General features: G+C 46.0%; 1 protein-coding gene across 5 annotated transcripts; it reads right to left on the reverse strand.

The window, feature by feature from the left end:
* Positions 1-407: 407 nt before the first annotated feature.
* Positions 408-23903, reverse strand: Pcid2 (PCI domain containing 2). Of its 5 annotated transcripts, none has more exons than XM_060381400.1 (14): positions 23317-23903; positions 20717-20806; positions 19557-19630; positions 18632-18699; positions 16754-16793; positions 15558-15612; positions 12256-12359; positions 10995-11070; positions 9756-9897; positions 4420-4520; positions 2777-2850; positions 2522-2647; positions 1417-1540; positions 408-1165 (listed from the first exon to the last, which is right to left on the reverse strand). In XM_060381400.1, exons 3-14 carry the CDS (start codon positions 19628-19630, stop codon positions 1076-1078), a joined length of 1074 nt encoding a protein of 357 aa, XP_060237383.1. In that variant the 5' UTR covers positions 20717-20806; positions 23317-23903; the 3' UTR covers positions 408-1075. The 5 variants fall into 5 exon arrangements, with proteins under 5 accessions (XP_060237383.1, XP_060237381.1, XP_060237384.1 ...); XM_060381398.1 differs by having other exon boundaries at positions 23279-23903; XM_060381401.1 differs by having other exon boundaries at positions 23240-23903.
* Between the last annotated feature and the right edge of the window lie 23 nt (positions 23904-23926).

Below are 23926 nucleotides of genomic sequence, written 5' to 3' on the forward strand. Positions count from 1 at the left end.
GATAGATAGATAGATAGATAGATAGATAGATAGATAGATAGATAGATAGATAGATAGATAGATAGATAGAATGAAACAACAACAACACACAGAGGATACTCGCAGGAATGTCTCCAGTGCTGAGGGATGAACTGTCCCCAGAATCCTTCTGCTAAGGCCCAACCCAGGGTAACTGTCTAGAGGAAGGATCTCTGGTTAAGCTAGATGCAGCTGCAGAGCGAGGGCCTGACATCACAGTCATCGTAGGAAAGGGAAGAGAGGCAGAGGACAGCCAACTGGAAGAGAGGCAGAGGACAGCTCATAAAGGACCACAGCCAGAGCCCAGCTGCCAGGCCTTGTCTTAGACCCGCAGCCTTCAGAACTGATAGGAAATGAGCAGAGATCTGAAAAAGTTACATCACACTAAATTCTACTTAAAAAGACACAACACAACAAAACAAGATTTATTTATGTGTGCATGTGTGTCTGAGTGAGCTTCTGGACATGTGTGCAGGAGCCCACAGAAGCTGAAGAGGGCATTGAATCCCTGAGAACTGGAGTTACAGACAGTTCTGAGCTGCCATGTAGGTGCTGGGATCAAACCCAGGTCCTGTGACAAAGCAGTAATTGTTCTTAACTGCTGAACCGTCTCTCCAGCCCCTAAATCCTACTTTAAAAAGAAGCCTCAAGTTAACCAAGCATTTTGAGCTCAGAAAATGCTTAGAGTTTGAGAATGAAAATAGACACATCATGTAACATACAATAAAAAATGCATCATTTGTATAAATTTGGATAACCTTTTCTTAAAAGAAAGAAAGGGAAGGCTATAAAACATTACAAAGACAGCCTGTCAACAACGCATAAAACTGAAGCATAGCTGTTCCCTTCCCAGCAGTTCACAAGCACCACAGGCCAGCAGCACAGGTGTTCGTCCCCAAAGAATTCCAGGTTTTGGCAAAGCTGAAATGAGTCAGTGGAGAGCATGGCTAGTCACGTAGGTGCTGGCGACAGCCTCAGTGGCCCTGGGAAGCACCAGAAGACTTGGGCTGCAGAGGAAGCTGCAGCAGCACTGACCTCCATCTACAAGGCCTACGCATCAGCACACCGTGGACAGTGGAGGGAAAGGGTTTTGCTTGCTGACGACCAGTTTCTGATGCTGATGGGAGATGTAGCCTTTAATGTGACCCTGAAACAGAGAAAAAGGACCAGCTTACACTTCTCAGGCTCAGTCACATCAAATATGCCAGGTGATATGATGATGACAGAAACACTCTTCCCCGGAGCTTGGCAAACACATGTGGCAGAGAATGAGGCCCTTTAAGTAGTATTTTCTGGCAGAAAAATTAGTTCTATCAGAAAATGCTTTAAGAATAGAGAGGGTCTGCTGGTGACATCAGCACCGCATTAAAGCCCCGCTGAGCGGGCAAAGACACACACCATGTATATCAAGTTGGCCAGGATGCACTGGACCTCGTCAATGTCCACGTCTTCCACGCGCATGAACTTCAAGGCGACCAGAAAGGCGTCTAGAGACAGCTGATGCGTTTTCAGTAACAAATACCTACGAAAGAAATCACCATAATAAACGTCAAGACTCAGTACTTCAAGGACCAAAAGGAGACACCCTGAGAGTAAGAGACGACATTCCTTAGTGAACCATTCATTCACACACACACACACACACACACACACACACACACACACGTTAGGTTTTCATTGATTAGATACACCCTAAAGCACACCCCACCAACAGCTATAAGCGCAACAATATAGAAGCTTTCTATTGTAAACCCCACTTTATGAGTAGAAATTTTTAGACATTCAATGAGTGTGTCACTAAGCCTTCAATGCATACTCTGTCGTGGTCAGTAGATCTGAGGTCTCCCGGGCTTTCAGCCCTTCCGCACTATTCCTTATAGACTGCTCCAGCTGTCTACAAGTCTGTGTGTGAGAGCGGCAGGGACACAGCCCCAGAAGAGGTAGCGTGAAGCATCACACTCAGAAGGAACCGTCACATTTACTCCCTGACACACAGAGGTTTTAGGGGATAAGCTGGCTCCCATGACAGAAAAGGAAAGAAGACATCAGTTCCACAGCTTGCATGGACAGAGGCATCTGCACCCGAAGCTAATGCTGAGTTTACTGCCAACCAAGCCACAGCAAGTCAACTGCACAGCCTTCAGGGTCAGCCTGTGTCCCAAGAGGAGCAGGATGCTGACCCCATAGGCCAAAATGGGCTGCATCATCTGCCCCAGGGTTCCCTTTGTCAGACACCCGCTTTGTGTTTTGTCCTGTGTGTGTCTGTGTGTATGATGGGTGCACAGACGCCTGTGAGAATGCAGGTGTGCATGTAGAGTTCAGAAAGCAACCTCAGCTGTCAGGCCTTGCCTGCCACCTTGCTGAGACAGGGTCTCCTTGTCTCAGCTGTTTTTACACATGCCAGGCTAACTGTTCTGCAAGCTTCCATCCAGCATTCATGGATTCTGGGGCTCAAACTCGGTCCACATGCCTGCAGAACAGCACTCTTCCCAGGCACACTCACACTTTCTTGAAGAGGTTCCGGTACGTGATGATCTTTAGCTTCTCCAGGATGAGGAAGATGCCACAGCGGATGAAGAAAGTCTCGTGCTTTGCCAGTGCCTCGTTGAGCAATAGCAAGTTGCCCTCACTGGGAAAGGAGGAACACCACGTGGTCATACAGCAGAATTCCGGAAAGAGAGGTCACCATGGCTTTCAGGACAGGCATGTAATTTCTTTGAGCTTCCTGTTCTTAAAGCAGTGGAAAGGATGGGCCTACCTGACGGCTTTGGTCACTTCTGAAAACTGCATGAGGTGGTATTTCCTCAGGAGCTCAATGGTTGGCATGTGACCCTAAGACAGAAAGTCAGCTTTCCGTAAGAGAAATTTTCACTTTTAAAAAGTGTGTACATGGACTGGAGAGATGGCTCAGAGGTTAAGAACACTGGTTGCTCTTCCAAAGGTCCTGAGTTCAATTCCCAGCACCCTCATAGTGGCCCATGACCATCCATAGTGAGATCTGGTGCCCTCTTCTAGCCTGAAGGCAGAATACTGTGTAAATAATAAATAAATAAATCTTAAAAAAAAAAAAGTGTGTACATGAGAGTATCTGTATTGTACATCATCCGTGTGTAGGTGCCCAGAGGCCAGAGGAAGGCGTTTGATCCCCCAGAGCTGGAGTTCCACACAGTTATGAGCCACCTGACATCGATGCTGGGAACCAAACTCTGGTCCTCTGTAAGAGCACCAAACATTCTCAACCACTGAACCACCTCTCCAGTCCCAACATTCAGTTTTAACAGAGCTATGATCAGTAGGATTCTTATCAAGAAATTAACTTTAAACCAAACAAAAGCACAACAAACCAAATATACAAAGTGGAGCAAGGATGTAGCACCCCATGCTGTGCCAGTCAGAAGGCTTGGCAGGTCAAGGCACCTGCCACCAAGCCTGATGACTTGAGTTCAATCCCCAGAGTGAAAGAAGAGCATTAATGCCTGACAGTCTGACAGCATTAACCCTTGACCTGCACGAGTGCTGCAGCATGCACACCCATACAGGTAAACATAAAAATAAAATGTAACACTAAGCCAGGGCAAAGCAACTCTCATCAAGAAATCAGCCTGGATACCAGTTTTGTTGACTCAATGGATATGACCTTGATCTTGACCTCATATGCCTTGTCACTTGTGTAACAAGGGGCGGGTGGTAACTGAAGAGATGCCAGGATAAGCACAGGACTGGGGAATGAGAAATGTCTCTCAGAGGAGTTAGCTGAAAATGCTCAACTCACTGTCCAACGGGACTAGGGCAGGGAAAGGCAGCTTCCCTGCTTCCCCGTATTTATAAGCAATTCTCAACTATCCGTGTTTCAGCCACATGCAGCACCATTCTCCTCCCCGTCGCTATGTATTAGTCTTAGATGTAAAACAAGAAGCACTTCACTTTGATGCTATGCCAGCTGACTAGTGTATCTACCCATGTGGCTTCCCTGTTCAAGTATCAGAAATGAATTTTGGGGTAATATACACCTGCAGGGAGGTGGATTAGGAGGATCAGAGTTCAAGGACAGTCTTGGTTACATTAAGTTTGAGTGCTACCCGAGCTTTGTAAGACTGTCTCAGAGGTATTTGGATTCCCACAGGCAAACTGGAATGGCATCTTTCCTATTAATTCACTGAAATTTAGCTTTTAAGGAGAAATATATATAATAAACACTTGTCTCACTTGTTATATGAATATTAAGGTTCAGGGTTACTTTCAAGAGAAGCAAACACAGCAAAACTCCCCTGGAAGGACTTGGGGCTGTATGGGCATGCCGTGCAGGCACATGGGAGCTCTGCTCTGGGCAGCACTCACGTGCAACACACCACACTGCATGAGCACATTGTGCGAGCTACAAAGACTCTGCTGCTCACTCACCAGCAGCATCTTCACTGGCAGCAGGTAGATCAGAATCATCCTTTTGTTCTTCTGGCTGGAGCGATGGCAGTGCTCAAAGGCAAATGACAGGTACTCCTCAGCTGCAGGGAGAAGGGCACACACGTCAGACATGGGCACACAACCCAGCACACACCCCTCCTGCCTGTTCTACTACAATCTTTGTGCAAAAGGCAATGCAGCTTTCCTGCCCACATCAGTAACAGCAGCCCAGTCTCACTTCTGATACCAATGACTTCTCTTAAGTAAAATCCACAGCCCAAAGAATTTGCCTGGGTGTCCATGGCCTGCCACAGTGGGCAGGGCAGCATACTTAACAGGATACTCTGTAAATTAACTTCTGTTGAGACTGAAATTTTAATTTGCTACAGTTGTCAGAAGTCATTAGAACTAGTGTTTACAGCTGGAAAACACAAGCAATCTCTCCAAAAACACACGAATCAGGATTCAGAAGTGAGGAAAACACATGCACAATATGCAAAGCACTTCCCACCTAAAATGACCATGTCCTTTAAACAAGACCTTACTAACTTGTACTCTAAGCCTGTCCTGCCCACACTTTTAAAGGGGCTTCCACTTCATGCAAAGATCTGAACCTTAAAGACTTAAGAATTCAGGAAACATTCAGTTTGCCAAGAGGCCCTACCCTCAGGCAGACTGTCTCCTAACACCCAGGAGATCTCAGACGGTGTAACCTGCTAACGAGATCTGTTAAGACCGGAGCAGGAACAAGCCTTTCCTCAGGTGCAGAGCAGAGCTGGGGGCCTGATTTCCCTGCACAGGTGAAGGTTCGAGACTTGGGAAGACTTAGGAATTCCACCTGTTATGGAAGTCTCTCCTGGACGGCTAGGCCATCGAGTACAAAATAAGTATGTTCAGAAGCACAGGCTCAGCTCACCTCACCTCACACAGACCCTGGGCTGGAGTCTGGGGCTGAGGAGATCTGCACTGAGTCACCTCTGCTCCCAATAGGGCTATGCCAAAGGGAACCTCGAGCCACACCTGCAGGTGCCTGGCACTGGGCAGGACTGTGTCTTCTGCCCCACACTGTCTCACGAAGACACGGCCATCAACAAAGACTGAGCCCACAGCCACACTCCACTCCAGCCAGCAGGTGGGACTCCTTCCATCTGGCCCCGGAGAAGTGCACTTCTCCCACTTAGAACAATTATGTCCCCAAACCCTTGGGCACACAGGAAACACATTCTAACAGCTACTACGTGGGGAGACTTCCTGCTGTCATCACAGAGGAGCTAGGTTAAACTGTAGTAGAAGTTCATATCCAAGAATACACGCATGGGCAGCACAATTTGGACTTGTTATGTTTTTGTGTGTTCTGTTTTCTAAAGAGCTCTTTCAGAGGACTCAGGTTTGGCTCTCACACCCACAAAGGGGTTCACAACCATTTGTAACTTCTGTTCCAGAGAATCAGACTTCCTCTTCTGGCCTTGATGGTACTGCATGCACACGGTGCACTTACAACATACAGGGAAAACACTGAAACACATACAATAAAAATAAATCTTAAGAGGCTGGAGAAATGGCTCAGAGGTTCAGAGCACTGGCTGCTCTCCCAGAGGTCCTGAGTTCAATTCCTAGCAACCACATGGTGGCTCATGACCATCTATACTGAGATCTGATGCCCTCTTCTGGTATGCAGGTGTACATGCAACATAAAAATAATAAATAAATAAATGAATGACTGAGTATTTTTTAAATAAGTCTAAAAAAAAAAGAAGAGGAGGAGGAGGAAGAAAAAGAAGAAGAAAATAGAAGGAAAGGAAGGGAGGGGTGACTGGGCCTGAAAGCCAGGCATGAAGATGCACCTGTAATCTCAGGATCCAGGAACTAAACACAGGAAGATGAATGATAAGGAGGTTCTGAAACAAACACTGTTTTCAAAACAAGGGATAGGCAGGGGAGGGGGATGCATCTGGGGGTAGAGGAGAGGAATATGATCAAAACACACTGTGTTCTCAAAGATTTTCTTTGTTTTGTTTCTTTATGTAACAGCCCTAGCTGTCCAGAAACTGGATTTGTAGACCAGGCTGGCCTCCAACTCATAGAGATCCACCTGTCTGTGCCTCCCTAGTGCTGGGATTAAAGGCATGCCTTTAATCTTTAATCTTCTTTTTTTTCTTTTAAAGATTTATTTATTTTATTATGTATGCAATGTTCTGCCTACATGTACACCTGAACACCAGAAGAGGGCACCAGATCTCATTATAGGCAGTTGTGAGCCACCACATGGTTGCTGGGAATTGAACTCAGGACCTCTGGAAGAGCAAGCAGTGCTCTTAACCTCTGAGCCATCTCTCCAGCCCATCTTTAATCTTCTTAAGAAAGAAAAGAAAGATGGATGATAGATTCCTAGCAGAACTTAAGACAGACTACTCAGGGACAAGGCTAGCCTTTCAGTTCGGCAATCTCAGAGGCAAGATTCAAGACTATTCAGGATTTAAAGGAAGATGGAAGAGCTGGGTGAGAAACTGGTGGGTTGAGAAGTGATGACTAGTGCGTGGTAGTATTAACACATCACTCTGACTATATTAGGGTTCCCAAAATGTCACTGAGCTCTCTTAGGAGCACCACATCAGTGGGCTGTCATCACTAATGCTCCTAAATTAGGCTTTCTGTTTAAGAGAAAGAAAAAAAAAAAAGGGCAATAATCAAGGAAACCCCTTCTTTAAAAACTTGACCATCTACTAAAAACATCAGTGAAAAACAATAAAAAGCCCTAAGCGAAAACTCAAGCAAAGGCAGGCTATATCAGAAGCTGCAGTCTTCTGCTGTGCCAAGAATGACAGACCTGACAGACCTGACAGCAAAGGAGGAAGCTGAGCAGCCACCCCTGGGAGCTAACCCGCTACTTTCTGGACAGGGAGTATGTGGCCATCTTAGAACTAGGGCCTTTGACAATGCAACTAACTACCACCATCAAAATATGTCATCTCTAGGTTTGGAAGGATGGCTAAGAGGTTAAGAGCCCAAACTATTCTTCCAGAGGACCTAAGTTCAGTTCCCGGGTTTCAGCACCCACAGCTGACAGCTCATAACACTTGTAAGTGCAGCCCCAGGGGATATGAAGCTTTGGGCTTCTATGGACAAAGCATGCAAATGATCCCCACCCCTTACACATATGTACATGTTATTAACTCAAAAATGAAACAAATCTTTTTTTGTTGTTTTGGGGTTTATTTTTTGTTTTTGTTTTTTGAGACAGGGTTTCTCTGTGTGGCCTTGGCTGTCCTGGACTTGCTTTGTAGATCAGGCTGGCCTTGGACTCGCAGTGATCCGCCTGCCTCTGCCTCCCCAAGGCATGCGTCACCAAACTCAGCTCTTAAAAAGTATTTTTTTAAAAAGAAAATTGTCAATAAATCTGAGAGATGATATGGGGAAAGAAAAGCCCTTATTCACTGCTGGTGGGAGTACAGATTAATAAAGCCACTATGTAAACTGGTCTAGAGGTTCCTTAAAACCTTAAAACTAGAACTACCATATAGCCCAGACATTCCACTCCTGGGCACACACCCAGAACACTCTATACCCTATCACAGAGATATTTGCACATCCAAGTTTATTGCTGCTCTACTTACTATAGCAAGGAAATGGAATCAATCCAGATGTCCATCAATAGAGGAATAGAGAATAAAAATGTGGTTCATATACAAAACAGAATATTATTCAGTTGATAACTGAAAGGACAAAATGAAGGCAAGGGACTAATATGTCATGGAAGAGGATAGAAAATTAATCATTTTCTAGTTTCAACTCTGTCATGGTTTTCTCTTTTTTTGTGGTGGGAGGGGTATAAAAATGTAACTGACAGTCAGTGTACAACCCTAAGCAAAATTCCATGGTTTCAGAATGGTCACTCTAGCTGTCCAGAAACTCACTAAATGTATAGAATTTGGGATTGGGCAAGTGTTTGAGTAGCTACCTTAATTTATTAAGTAGCTACCTTAATCTCTGTGTTGTTTCTATTTGTGAGTTCATAAAGTGATTTTACTTACTTTTTAATTTAAGCTGGGAGGCAGAGTCAGGCAGATCACTGTGAGTTTGAAGCCAGCCTGATCTACAAAGTAAGTCCAAGACATACAAAGGAACCCTGTCTCAAAAAACCAAAACAAACAAATAAATAATATTTAAAAATAAATATTAAAGTCCTCAGTCTAGATAAAAAGAAAAAAGCCTGGCTTCATGTTCTTGAGGAAGCTAATGATAATGAACAGGCATGATGCTACCAATGACGTCACCAAACATATCTTTCTGAAAGTCACAAACACAAACTATGGAGCAAGGCCTAGAACATTCTTCACTGCCTACAGGTCATTCTATTGGGACTTGGGCTAGCGGGGCTACAGCTGGGACCAGTTCTGTCCTCGAGCTCCACGGAAAGAAGATAATCCTTGTGTCCCAGCCAAAGGCCAGTGAAGCCTAGTCACCTCAAGGAAAAGATTCAGGTAACCAGGTGGCTCTGACACAGGTTTTATGAACCCGATATAGAATAAGAACCTCCAAATATTATTGCTCACTTGTATAATTAGCTTTACTGTCAAAAAATAAGCCCTTGGAAAAATAACAAAATAAAAATAGGGGCCAGCAAGACGACTTAGCTTGGTGTTTGCTGGGTGAAGCCTGATGAGCTAAGCGCAATCCCTGGCATGAACATAAAGGTGGAAGAAAAACTCCACACACTTGTCCTCTGCCCTCCATATGCAAGCAAGCCATGGCACACACATACCAACAATCACACTACATACACACACACTCACTCACACACCAGTAAGTTTCAAAAATAAAATAAATCCAGGTATCTTGCCTCATGCCTGTAACCACAGTACACTCAGGAGCCTGAGGCAGGACAATCACCATGAATTTCAGGCCAATCAAGGTTACATATCGGATTCCAGGACAGCTTGGACTACAGAGTAAGACCCTGTCTCAAAAAAAAAGCAAAGGCAACTGGAGAGGTGACTCAGTGGTCAAAAGTGCTTCCTGCTTTTCCAAAGGACCCAAGTTCAATTCCCAGCACCTACATAGGCAGCTCACAACCACCTGTAACTCCAGCTCCAGGGTATCCAACACCTTCTTCTGACTTCTGTGGGCACCTGCATAACACACATGGTATATATTCACATGTGCCTGTGTCTGTACACACACACACTCATACACTCACTCTCAAGTTGGACTTGACTTACACAGACATTCCACCTTAATCTAATGCAGTCATTATACTCTCTGAGACTATCCATGCCACTCCACTTGGACAGAAGGCACATCTTACCCAAAACTCTGAAACAGAATTACCAACATACCTTGCTTGAAGTCACTGTCGAACATGGCCTTCCGCCCAACATAGTATTTGTACGTGACCCTCTGTGCAGTGCTATAGTCGTCTTTTAAATTTGAGCTGTCAATGGCTCTGATCAGAGGTTTACACAAATGGAGTTTGTTGATCTATAATAAAGAGGAAACCATGTAAAACATACATAAACAATATCAACAGAACAGGCAGATGGAAGGACAGACATGAGCTGCTCTTTTTTAAACATGAATTTCAAAGTCACCAAAATTTCTGTTAAACAAACAAACAAACAAAAAACTACCTTGTGTAGACAACGTACATTCTAGAAGCTTGGAGCTCTTCAGGGCATGCAGCTCTGAACGTGTGTCAGAGCCAGTGCCCAAGGAAAAGCCTGTATTTAGACCACACTGGCAAAGACAAACCAAATGCCCCATGAAGTGAAAAACAGGTTCTTAGTGAACTATGACCGGCTACCTTTAGCCTACTTGTCTTTATGAAGCACAGCTTGATTCCTTTGCCCACTTACATGTCCACCTATCCCCCTAGCTCCATAAAGTTGATATTAAAACACAGGATGAGAGGCTGGAGAGGTGGTTCAGCAGTAAAGAGCACTGGCAGCTCTTAAGACCCAGGTTCAATTCCCAGTACCCACATGACAACTCACAACTGTTCGTAACTCCAGTTCCAGGAGATCTGACACCCCCACACAGATACATGTGCAAAAAACCAAAACAAAACAAACAAAAAATACCAATACACATAAAAGTAAATAAATCATTTAAAAAAAAAACCCAACAAAACAAAAAAGTCAAACCAAACCAAACCAAACCAGGATGAAAGGTTCCAAAAAGAAGCCACATATACCCAGAGACCAGCTATATCACAAGGACCAGTTACTAAGTACTCAGGGCTCAGTCCCCACAGGGCTGGTCACTCAGTGCTCAGGGCCTTGTATCTGGAGTAGGCACATTGCCGAGAGCTATCCTAAGTCAGATCTTCATGAACCTTGAGTTCTTATCTTCTGTGGCACAGGGTGCGCCCTGGTTCTAAGAACCCTGGGCAGATTTTCTTCACTGAGCTCTAGTCCTTATATTTAAAACAGAACTTTGCTCTCGAGAGGCACCGAATGACTACCAGCTCTTATTATTAATGTGGATGTGGTTAGGATCACTTCCTAATACACGGCAGAAGGCAAACTAAACAATTTATCTGGAAATAAGACTTCACAAATGTTCATGCAAAAGCAAACCTTAAAGTAGATTTTAAACAGCTGATTCACCAGGAACAGCATCCCCCACTTCTTGGAGTCCTCTATGCCAGCACGGCTACAGAAGAGCAGATAAACGTGATCAATTACAAATAAACTACCGAACGAATCACACTGTGAGATAAAGGCCCACAGCTCAAGCCAGTCACCAAATAAAAAAGGACGATGGAAAATATGCACCAACAGGTAAATGTGAAAAGGAAAGAGCTGCTCTCTGCTCCTCCCTGTTCCTGAAGCCGCACCTTCTGCAGCGCCACCCTCTTTCCCGAGATGACAGCGAAGGTCACAGTGAATGGACTTGGCCATATGAGGCACCTGGTCACCAGAGACAATTCTTTCTTCAAGTCTGCCATTGTTGTGGATATTGCTGCCATCAATGACCCCTTCACTGACCTCAACTACAAGGTCTACACAGTATGACTACCCACAGCAAGTTCCAAGGCACAGTCAAGGCTGACAATAGTTAGCTACCTTGCAAACCAGCTAAGATAAATTACACAAAATGAGAGGGGAGGGGAAATGATCAAAAGGATATGAAAAATTAAATATAAAAAAATCTTGTAAGCCATGCAAGCACCTGGGAGGCAGAGGCAGGAGGATTTCTGAGATTGAGGCCAGCCTAGGTTCTAGGATAGCCAGAGCTACCCTCTGTTGTTTTGAAAACAACAAAAAAGGCTGGAGAGATGGCTCAGTGATTAAAAGCACTGTCTGTCCCTCCAGAGGTCCTGAGTTCAATTCCCAGCAACCTTATGGTGGCTCACAACAATCAATACTGGGATCTTATGCCTTCTTCTGGCATGTGGGTGTACATGAAATTAATTAATTAAAAAAAAGAAAAAGAATCTAATAAAAACCAACCACACACAACCCTGAAGCTCAACGAACCCTCTTCAGGAGACTAATAACCTCACTAGATAGAGGAGCAGCGCTCAAGTCAGTGAAAAGCCCAGTGTACCCACAAGGAGCAAGGGTGAGGGGCTTGGCTGTTGGAACCATTGAATCACACAAGACTTTGTTCAAAGCACTGGGAAAGAAAGCCAGGCTACATCCACCCGGCTTCAAAAGCAAAAGCGGATGAAGTTTCAGGAAGTCACTGTAGGTCCTGGTCAGAAGGGCAGCAGCAAGAAAACTACGGGGAGCTCTTCAGGGGGACAGAGCAGTGCGAGCTCCAGAAACAGTGCCTATGTGGTGAGGATGTGAGGCCTTTCCTTACTTCCTTTATAGCCCTCAGACCCTCACTTACGTGTCACTAGCACAGACGCGGAAGCAGCTCATTAGCAGCTCAGCGGCTTTTTCCAGCATGTCTCCAACTTTGCTCTTGCCTTTCTTCACCAACTGCTGATCTGCCTGACAATATAAAAGTGGTTTATTCTTTAAAGCAAACAGAGGCGAAACTAAGAGTGCATGTCTCCAACAGTGTACATGTCATCTAAGGAATGGCCATGGCTCCTAACCATTGGGCAATCTCTATAGCCCCTCTCATACATACTGTATCTGTCCTCAAGTCAAGCTGACACCAGCTCCAGCTGGACTACTTGGTCTCTGTCAGCCTGACACAAATCTAGGAATAGGTGGGAAGAGGGAATCTTAATTAAGAAAAAGGCCCTCTAAAGACTGCTGTTCAGTCTGGGAGGTACTTTCTTAATTAGTGATTGACTTTGGAGGGACCAGCTCACTGTAGGCAGTACCACGCTTGGCAGGTGGTCTGGGTTCTGGGAGAAAGCAGATGGAGCACAGCAGTAAGCAGCACTCCTGTGTGGTCACTGCTTCCACTCCTGCCCTGACTGCCTTCGCTGATGGACTGTGATGCCCCTGTTGACGGTGTGTCCCACAGGACTGAGCAGCCTCCTCTCGCCTTAGTCTCTGACCTTCCCTGACATGCATACCAGTCCAGCCCTGAACAAAACCTGCCAGGGCAGATGAAGTGTCACTCTTACCCTGAGTTTAGGAGAGAATCAGCCTGTCTCCTCCCACTTTTTAAGATGGTGCAAAAGCTGAAAGCTTTTAAGAAATAAGGGCTTTAGGAAGGTAATTAGGTCTTGAGGGGGCCCTATTGAATGGGGCCAATGCCTTTATGGATGAGGTACCAGAAGGACTAAAGCAGTGGTTCTCATCCTTTTAATACAGCCTCTCACGTTGGTGATCCCCAATCATAAAATTATTTCATTGCTGCTTCACAACTGTAATTTTGCTGCAGTTATAAATGATAATGTAAATATCTGATATGGAGCTCCCAAAGGGGTCTCGATCCACAGGCTGAGACGCGCTGGGCTAAAGAGACACCTCAGTGGTTAGGAGTGCATACTGCTCTTACACAGGATCCAAGCTGGATTCCCAGCACCCCTGTTAGCTCACAACTTCCAGTAATTCTAGCTCCAGGGGATCTAACACCCTCCACAGAAAACTATACTCACAGACACACATACACACATGTAATTTAAAAACACAATTAAGTCTTCAAATGGAGAGTGGGACAGGGAGCTTCCTTGTCTACCCACCACGAGGACTGAGCAGTGACACCACCAGCGAAAGAGAAACAGACAGCAGTCCTCTGAGACACATAAACTGCCTGTGCTTTGGTGCTGGACTGTCAGTCTTCTTACCAGTGAGACATGAACATGCTGTTTATACCCCACCAGCCCATGGTATACTGTTACCACAGTCAGAACACACTGAAAGAGAACTACAACAAAAACACAGAATCACGCAGGGTGAAAGATCAGTGCCAAATGCAGGATGAACCAGAGGGTCTGCGCAACAGTAAAAATGTTCATTGATGCGCTGAAGAGACCACAATGTACAGCCCTTTAAGAGATGCTGCAGGGCCTGGTAGACAACTTAGTCAGAGAAGTGGTTGCCCTGTAAGCACAAGGACCTGAATTAGATCCCCAGAACAAGGGTTTAAACAACAACAAAAAAACAAACAAACAAACAAACAAAAAAACAGAACACGGTGGCATATGCTTATAATCCCAGACAACCAGCATAGCCTAGTAGGCAAGTCCAGGCTGTTAAGACCCTAAGACAAAATAAAAATAAAACAAAAAATCCCATAAAACAAAAGATGGATGTAGCCCGAGGAATGACATCTGAGGCTGCCCCTTCCTCCTCAAGCATGTAAGTGCAAACACAATACACATGCTTCTGGGGGCTTTGGTTATGTCAAGAAAACAGCAGTGTATAATGATCTGAAAGGCTGTTAGAATACACCTCCCTTTACCCATTCAGAAATGCTCAAAAAAGCAGCACCTTACTACGGAGTGAATGCAGAAACAGCCGGCCCCAGATGACCTCTGTAAAACTTAGAGCCTGAGACACAAGGTAAAGCCTCTCTCTTCTTTAACCACCAAAAGATTTCTATTGTTATTGTTTTACGTGGTGAGTGTTTTGCTTGCAAGTATGTCTATGCACCGTGTGTGTATCTGGTGCCCATAGAGGCCAGAGGTGTTATATGTCCTAGGACTGGATTTAGACATATGTAGGTACTGGAAATCAAACCTAGCCCTCTGTGCCCTTAACCACTGAGCCACCTCTCCAGCCCCTACTGTTCCTCAGTTACTATGTTTGCAGTCTGAGATCTCCACTTGGTTATTCTTTGCACCTTCTAGCTCTTTGCTGAGAACTCCACTGTTCTCATTTGTTTGCTCCTAATTGCCCACTGGAGCACTGCTATGATGGCTGCTTTAAAATCCTCATCTGTTTCATCCCAACAATGGTTGTGGAGTCTGGTAAAGTCTCTTTATGACTGGGGACTTCTGGCATACTGTGTTCTAAAAGCTCTAGGCCTTCTCTATGTGCCCTGTTTCAGCAGGTCTCTGTTGGACCCCTGTGTTAGTGGGAAAGCAGAGACACCACCTCTGTGCTGGCAAGTGGGCTGGGCTGAGGCCCCCACTATTTGCTGCTCGGACTTGTGTGTGGAGCACCGCAGCAGACTGTCTATAGAAAGTGCTGCCTCCGGAGGCTGTCACCACTCTGCTTCTACAGGTTTCACCTTTGCTTTAGAGATGTTTTCCTTGGCAGGCTCCTCATCAGAACAGACAGGAAGTCCAGTCCATCTCTCCTTGGCTAAGAGTTACGTGAACTTTAAAGTTCCCAGGCCTGCAACTGTCTTTGTGAGAAGAATAAAGAGCAGCTCATCTAGAACCAGAAATCACCAACAGTTTTCAAAACTATAAAAGGGGTCTAAGACCCCAAAAGATGTTTCTATGGCTCCAGAGCTGACCCAAACTGCTCCTCAACGGAGGCTGACTCTGTAACATCCAGGATCTGAACCCATCAGCTACTACCTATGAGTCCTTAGCACAGGTCACCTCTTCGAAGTACAAGAGGATGCAAAACTGCTCCAGTGTCATTCTACTCAGTACCATAATGGCTCATCATTTCCCTCTACACACAGAAAATCTGTCTGCATGGACAACCAGCCAAGCTGTTTCCTGGCCTTTCCCTCCTTGTACCAGATGTAGCCCACTTCCTGCTTTTAGGAAGCAAGACATGGAAATTAACATATTTAGCTTCAAAACAACAGTGATAGGAAATTGAACTTACATTATTGGCAAATATTCGAAGGTCAAGTGCTACTGCATACATGACAGGCAGAGCCCTAAGGACAAAAAGCAAGTATGTTTGAAAGCTAACAGTCCAACATCCTACCACTGACAACCACGGTACTACCCGGGTCCACACCCTCCCAACTCAGATGGCTGCTCTTTGTCCTGCACTGGATACAAACACACAGTAACTTCAGACTTCCTGGCCAAATACTCAATTCTTATTCTGTCCACTGTCCCAACCCTGCTCCAGGAACTGGACCTTGGTCTAGCTGGGCGCCCTAGAACTCTGTCCTTCCCACCATCAGCACACAGCTCCACTTAAAAACACTGAGGCTCCAAGCAGGAGCCAGAACGTGTAATACACACAGTTATCAAACAGGTCTGTGAACATCTAGCAGCCAGTACTAGGCCTTCATTCACATGTAAGCTAAGTTTTCACTTGGAAAAGAAAAAGTGCAACTCATTGGTGGTGACACACACCTTTAATCCCAGCACTTGGCAGAGGATGGTAGATCTTTGAGCCTGGTCTACAGAGCAAGTTCTGTAATAGAAACACTGAAGTACCAAGGACTACAGACTTAGCCACTCAGTCTAACCCCAGCCCACACCGACACCACTTCCTAGTCTCCAGCTATTCCCGACTAGCCCACACTGACAGGGCTTAGTACAGGGCCTACTAGTCTCCAGCTGTTCCCGCCCAGCCCACACTGACAGGGCTTCCTAGCCTCCAGCTGTTCCCGCCCAGCCCACACTGACAGCGCTTCCTAGCCTCCAGCTGTTCATGTCCAGCCCACACTGACAGCGCTTCCTAGCCTCCAGCTGTTCATGTCCAGCCCACACTGACAGCGCTTCCTAGCCTCCAGCTGTTCCCGCCCAGCCCACACTGACAGGGCTTCCTAGCCTCCAGCTGTTCCCGCCCAGCCCACACTGACAGGGCTTCCTAGCCTCCAGCTGTTCATGTCCAGCCCACACTGACAGCGCTTCCTAGCCTCCAGCTGTTCCCGCCCAGCCCACACTGACAGGGCTTCCTAGCCTCCAGCTGTTCATGTCCAGCCCACACTGACAGGGCTTCCTAGCCTCCAGCTGTTCATGTCCAGCCCACACTGACAGCGCTTCCTAGTCTCCAGCTGTTCCCGCCCAGCCCACACTGACAGGGCTTCCTAGCCTCCAGCTGTTCATGTCCACGCTTACCAGTTTTCTTCTTTGTGAGCCTGGAATGCCCGAAGGAATGATGTGCTGCATTAAGGAAGGCGTGACATATAAAATGTAAGTAGCATACACTCAGTAAAAGCAGACTAGGCCAAGTGTGCTCTTCAGATGACTGTATCATGACAGCAGTAAAATCTTGAATGGAGAAGACACACTACAATATCCATGTGTCGGCAGCCTAGGCTCAAGGCATTCTCTGAAACGAGACTTTATTACAAGATTGTGTGTGTAAACCAGTCATGGTGGTAGTCCTTCAATCCTAGCACTTGGGTGAGAAAAACGCCAGGCCAGCCTCCATACAGAAATCCTGGCCCCTCCCCCCGAAAAAGATTGTGTGTGTATATGTACATGTCTGTGTGCATGTATGTGTCGTGGCCAGAGGTCAACTGTGGGTGTCATTCTTCAAGCTGTACACTTTCTTCTTTTGAGATAGGATCTCTCACTGGGATCTGAAGCTCAGCAATTACACTAGCCAATGAGCCCCAGGGATCTGCCTGTCTCCATTTTCCCAGTTTTGAGATTACAAGCTCACATACCAGTCCTGTTTAATTTTTGTTGGGAGAGGGTTTAACTTGGGGGGACAGTGCTGGGGATCCAACTCAAGTCCCCATACTTATGGGCAAGTATGTTACCATTTCCCCAACATGCTGTTTTCACATTGTACTTGGGTTTCTTTGAGTCCCAGTCATAAGCTACATTTAAGTGCTCAAGAATCTGTAGTGTAAGTTTTATTTTACCAACACTAGAATTCTAAGGTCTAGGGAGACTTGGCTAGAAGCATTGTCTTCTAAGTGTATTTAAGCACAGTAGTTTTCAAAAACAAACTAAAATCTAGAACTCTACAAAGACTTAGCATGCTCGTTATTCTTCTCCATTTAGGCTGGACTATGGGCCTCTAAGATTTAACCAGTTCCTGCAAGCACAACTTACAAAACATTCTTTTCCTAATTAAGTCTTTGGTTAGTATGCAAAGTAATGGGTTTCACTATGGTACCTACATACATATATGGTATTGTCAAAACATTATTTTTGGCTGGGCATGGTAGTACACACTTTTAGTCTCACAACTTGGGAAGCAGAAGCAGGTAGATCTCTGTGAGTTCAAAGGCCAGCCTGATTTACGAAGTGAGTTTCCAGGTCAGCCAGAGATAGTCTCAAAACATATAAAACAAAACATTACTCTCGGAGTTAGGGATGACTCAGTGGTAAGAGTGTGCCTGCTGCAAGCAGGAGACCAAGTTTTCATCCCAAGTACCTACAAGAAAAGTTGCAAATGCTGTGCGTGTCCATAACCCCAGCACAGGGACATTGAGAGAAGCCATTCCTAACAGCCTGCTGCCCAGCCGGCCTAGTCAAAACAGCCTGTTGAGTGAGAGATCCTATCTGAAGACTTCGAGTCAGATTCAAGAAGTCCTCTTTTGGCTTCTGACCTCTGCATGCGCACATGGGCTCAGACACCTGTATGTTCATGTGCAGGCACCACACACAAACACAAGCTTTGTTATTCTCAATCAAATTAAATAAAACCCACTCTCCATGTACATACTGTCTACGGCACTGAGGTGAATAGCAGGAGGGGAAAGGATGGGGTACTGGGATATGGGAGGAAATGCCCTCAAAGTAAATACATACACATGAAAATAGTACCATGTAATCCTGTATAAATAAATAAAATCCATATTGTTGGTCAGTATACTTCCTTATTATAGAAATAACTGGATGAGTCTTAAGAGCCATGCTAAAGTTAGAGATCCAAGATAGTGTAGTTCTTTTACAATTGTAGGTTTGCACAGCTGATCCAATGTCTCAAGACCATGAGCCTCAGGAACGCACTGTACGGCAACACACAAGGCAAAGGATATTGGACTATCACTGTCTGGCACTTGTACGCCTCTATGAAGTCATGGTTCCCCACAGCATAGGTACACCTGGAAAAGACAACACAGCCTAAAGAGCATCTGCACATGGCACCAAGATGCCACATCAGCCCAGAGTGTGTGCTATCACACCCCACCCTACCCTCTAGAAGGTAGCTCCTACTTGCCAGAGACCCACAGATGGAAGAAAACAGTTAACCATTTGACTGAAAGCTGCAGACAGGTGAAATCCCACACAAAGTTCTGACACTACTCTGTCAAGTCCCAGAATGGAAATTACTTCAGCTCTTCTGAGTAAAGGGACCAAAGACAACAATAGCCCTCCCCTGTCGGTGAGCCTCCAAAGACACATTATCTAGCTTCCTGCTGGCAGCCAGAGCTGGCTCAGCAGCAAACCTGGAACCTCACTGCAGACAGCAGACAGCTAGGAAAGCAGGGGGTGCCTCTTGCTGTAAGGTCAAAAGCCTGGCCCAGCTTATTCTGAAATACTGCTTGCAGGCAGGAGCAATCCTGTGCACACGGCTTTAGGATGTAAAGTTCTGCCTGAACTGTCTGACATACCAGAGTGAAAGCATCAGACAAATATGTAAATAAAGAGAAGCTTCTGTTTGTTTTGCTTAACTCAAGATTCTTTTATTTTTTTTTTTCCTACACGGCAAAGATATTAAAAACCACATTATTTCCACGGGAAAAGAAAGACCTCAGTTAGGCAGTACAACTGACTAATAAAAAGACAGTCCAGTTAGTAGAACTATCAAGTGTGACACATTTGTCTACTTTTCCAAGTTAATTAATTATAATTATTAATTATGCAAGCAAACAATGATGCATGATAAAATCTCAAGTGAGTCTTATGGTGCATCACAGACATGCAGCTGTGTGTGTTTGTTCTACTGCCAACAGATTACCTTAAGTGTGCTGCAAACATTTCATCATAGGGGGGCTCCAGAACTTGCTGGCATTTCTCTTCCGGAGAGGCCATCTAATCCATAAGGAGAAAGGGGCAGGGTAAAGTTAGTGGGCAAGAAAGACAGAGATGTACAGAGCTTTGATGAATACTCTTGGAACTTCCCAGCCCAAAGAAATACTTTAGTCTGGTACTTCTAAGGAAAAGGCTCATTGCTCAACCAATACCTGTATTTCAAGAAAATAAGAAGTCCAAAAATGCAATTCAGTTGTTTGCTACAGGCTAGAAAACATGCTAGGCACTTTCAGACATATGTTTTTTTTGTTTTATTTGGTGTATGTGTGCGTGTGTGCGTGTGTAGGTGTAGGTGTGTGCCCACATATGCCACGGCACACATAGAGAGCCAGGCTTGCTCAGCAGGGTCTTCTGCCCAACTGTCCATCTCATGGGCTCTCACACATATTCCAGTGTTAACAGCTAGTCAGTCAAAAAACATTTAGGCGACGCCTATGGCTTTAATACACAAGGTGTACAGTTCCTTTTGGAAATAAGATCAACAAATTAGCGACCAGGTCATGTCTCCACAGCTTCCTATAGGGAACAAGCGTCCATGGCTAAGGGCCAACAATAATTTCTAACTTTCCCTTCCTTCCAGTGGTGATGTCTGGATAATTGGAGCACACCTATGAGGAGGAACTTTACATGTCACCCAGATTGGCCTTAAATCACCCAGTTTTGCCATCTGAGCTGAGACACTATTGCACCTCCGCAGACCTTGGGTCTACCCAAGGATTTGGGACCAGCTTTCCTGGGCCTCCAGCTGGAGATGGCAGGTCATACAAGGGCCTTCTCATAACCACAGACCCAGCTTCCCACAGAAACCAATCTCTCTCTCTCTCCCTCTCTCTCTCTCTCTCTCAGTGTATACATGTGTTATGTACGTATAAATGTATTTCTATCAGTTGTTTTTCTGACTAATAGTAACCTAGAGCAAAGTGAATTAACAGGAAAAAAGAAACCTGCGAGTCCACACCACTATAATAAACAGTATAATAATACGTGAAGGTAGGAAGGAGGAACCCTTCCTGTCTGCAGACTGAGAGCCAGCATTTCCTTACCCATCTCCATTCTCTGCACATACCATGGGCATATCTATCCTACCTGGAGCCGTGGGTTTGCAACATGAGGGTGCTTGAAAGACACCAGCTCTGCACAGGATGCTCCATCTCTGGTGTCAATGGCTTCATATACCTGAAACAAGTTGAAGGGAAACTTAAACAGGTACTTAAACTTAAACAAGCATCTCTTTTCCTAGGACCTGAGCAATGCATTACATACAGTAAAGGCAGTTTCCCTCCTTCTGTGAAGGAGGCCAGAATAATCAAAAGGTAAAATTACACAGGAAACAACTTCATTTCAAAATGGGATCTTCCTAGGGTAAGAAAACAGGTAAGCCAGGCCCCTCTAAAGATCTCAAGGACACTGGCCTTGTATGAGGCACTAAGATTACAAATGTATCATTCCATTCTTCCCACTTGAACCCCGGCAAGAAGCCTTGTCCTAGTAAGTATCAAGGATTCTTGTCACTTGTCATATTTAAACATGACTCTCTGAAGACCCCCAGAGTTCTTTGTACAGGAAGCCTATTGGTAGCTGAACTTTCAGAACTGAAGCACATCACGAAATAGAAGCACACTTCTGATGGCTGCAGATGCTAGGCGTGCAGTGGTCGCTGAGGCCTAGGTCCTAGGTTCATGTAATGAGCAGTGTAGATGGCTGACAGGGAGCAGCCCTACTCCCCAGTGACCTCCTTTACCAGTGACCTTGAGATGGCAGGATGAAGTAACCTTAACACCAGTAACTCTGTATGTCCAAAATCACCTGATTGTGTCCAAAGCCTCAAGTACAACTAGCAACTGGCTTAATCCCACAGGAGCTTGCACACAGGCCCACATTCTCTAATTGAGTCCTATTAGAGTCCTGCCTCAATAACAACATAAGTAAGGGATTTAGGAGTGGGGGAGAAAATAAGGACAGTGACAGGCTTTAATACACAAAGCTGGAGGGGGGTAGAATAAGTCCCATGGTATGTGCAAGTCCCTGGGTTTAGTCCCTAGTACTGTTTTTGTTTTTGTTTTTAAGTGTTTGGCCACTCCATGGATACCTCGTCCCTGGCACCCAGCCAGCTGTCTGTAGGTGCTCTACCAAATGCTAACACAGAAGCTGCATCCTTTTAGGTTAGACACCATACGGATCATGAATTTATACCCCAAGCAGAGCCTGTGCACAGTACCCTGGGCTGGCATATCAGAGGAGAGTCTGCTTAAGACATCCCAGGGCACCTAGGTCTTCTCAGGTCCTGAACACCAGTCCCCAGGTGTGCAGCCTGCTCTAAAACCTCACAGTTCTCAACACTGTACACATTCTTTCTAGCCACTGAAAGTCCACAGCAACAAGCATACCTGGTACCAGGGTTGTTTTATAAGTTCCATCCCTCACTGACAGGAAACAAACCTCCTTGAAGAAAGGGTTGACTCCAGAGCTGGGTAAGGAGAGGCCTGGATGAGCTTGAAAAACATGTGGCCCAGAAAAGGATCAAGGAAACCAAAGAAAAGAGTTGAGGCAGCTTTAGGAAGCTTTGAGCTTCAAAAGAGTAACAATGGTGATAGAATATAGCTTCGTATTAAAAATAATCAATAATGTGAGCTGGGTGTGGCTCCCCACCCCTTAATCCTAGCAGTCAGGAGGCAGAGGCAGGCAGATCCATGTGGTCTACGATAGTGAGTTTCAGGACAACTAAGGCTATGTACAGAGACCCTCTCCCAAAAATACATATATAAATATCCCAACAGCTTGTAAAAAATTAGCACAGGAAACATGGGAAAAAGAGAGACAAACAATTTGTCAACAGATACCCACTGGTCAAGGCTGTCACTAAGGTGCTGAAACAGGGACTGGTCTCTTGGCCAACAATATGGTCACTGAGGTTCAAGCATGATCTCCAGAAACAGCATCTTGCTAAGAGTCTGAGTTTCAACTGTGATGCTTCTGAGCTGAGAGGACTTGGGTTAGTCACCTCCCGAGCCTTGTGATGGAATCAAACTGAATATATATGCACAAGCAGAACTGACAATAGTGCCAGCTACTTAAGAAGGATACTAGCACTAGCAAGTACTAGTTCTAGCTAAAAGAATGTTTGGGACAGGAAACGGGGGCCTTCATAATAGAGCTATGTGTAAACCAAGATTCATAAACAGCCATGAGCAGCAGTGTAATCAGTTAAAACGTTCATCAGACTTTCCCATCTGGCTCTCCCTTGCACCAGGTGTGCTGCCTCGTGGGATTTACACCTTCAACACCCTCACAGGCTCTCTGTGCTAAGTTTGTGGAGAAAACGCAAACTCAACCCCCAACCCAGAAGCAACATTGTTTGCCTGTGCCATTCGCAGGCTTTGGGCAAAGCTGCCAAGAGAGACAGTGTGCTTCGTGCAGACAGTGCCACAAGGACAACCGCTTTTACAAGTGGCTCCGGTCTTGCTACCTCCACCTCGGATCCTCCCCTGCCCCACCGGGAGCATTTGCAACTTTTGAGCAAGCCTACTGCCTGCCGCATAGAGCAGACCCTCGTGTCCTCAACGGCAGTTCAGGACCCCTAACCCCGTCCGACCGGGCCCCAGGACTCACCACCGTGGCCAGGAGGCAAGGCTACCAGGCAAAACCCACCTGCTGCAGATACTGGTTAATGGTGATATGCGCCATACCTGCGGCCGCGGGCGTTAAGCGCCTCACTTCCGGCGCAGGTCCGTCTTTGTTCCTTGTCCCCACAATGTACACCCGGCACGTAGGTTCCGGAGCGGGTGGCGCTAGCGAGCAGAGCTGGCGCGAGCACTCCCTTTGGATAGCTGTCAGTTCTCCGGGTTCTGTCACTGGGACGCCTCAGGTCCGGCGGGGGCGAGCGCGAGGAAAGAAGACTGACTTAGAGGAGTCCCAAACGATTGGGGAACATGTCCTTGCGTCCCGGGTCACGTCTGTGTACTAGTGACCCGATTCCCAGCACCGCTCAGCCCTTCCTGTATGAGGGTGGCCAATCCTCACTGCAGAGGTGGTCCTGGCTCTCACACCCTCAAGCAAACGGAAGGAACAACAGTCGCGGTCCACTCGGGAACACGTCCCCGCGCACTCCCAGTCCTTCCTGGCGGTGTTCCTGAGTCCTCCCACACTCCCTGGTGCATCCCAGATCAAGGGGTGTAGAGTATCCCGCCCCTCCCACCCTCGGCGAGCGGCGTCTCGGATCGTCCCTGGGCCCTAGGTGTGGGGTGGCCCCGAGGCAAGGTTGCGGGGCGCTTCTACCCGCCCGAGTCTTCGCCCGGG

This window comes from Meriones unguiculatus, chromosome 4, assembly GCF_030254825.1.
Source record: "Meriones unguiculatus strain TT.TT164.6M chromosome 4, Bangor_MerUng_6.1, whole genome shotgun sequence".
Lineage (NCBI taxonomy): Eukaryota > Metazoa > Chordata > Mammalia > Rodentia > Muridae > Meriones > Meriones unguiculatus.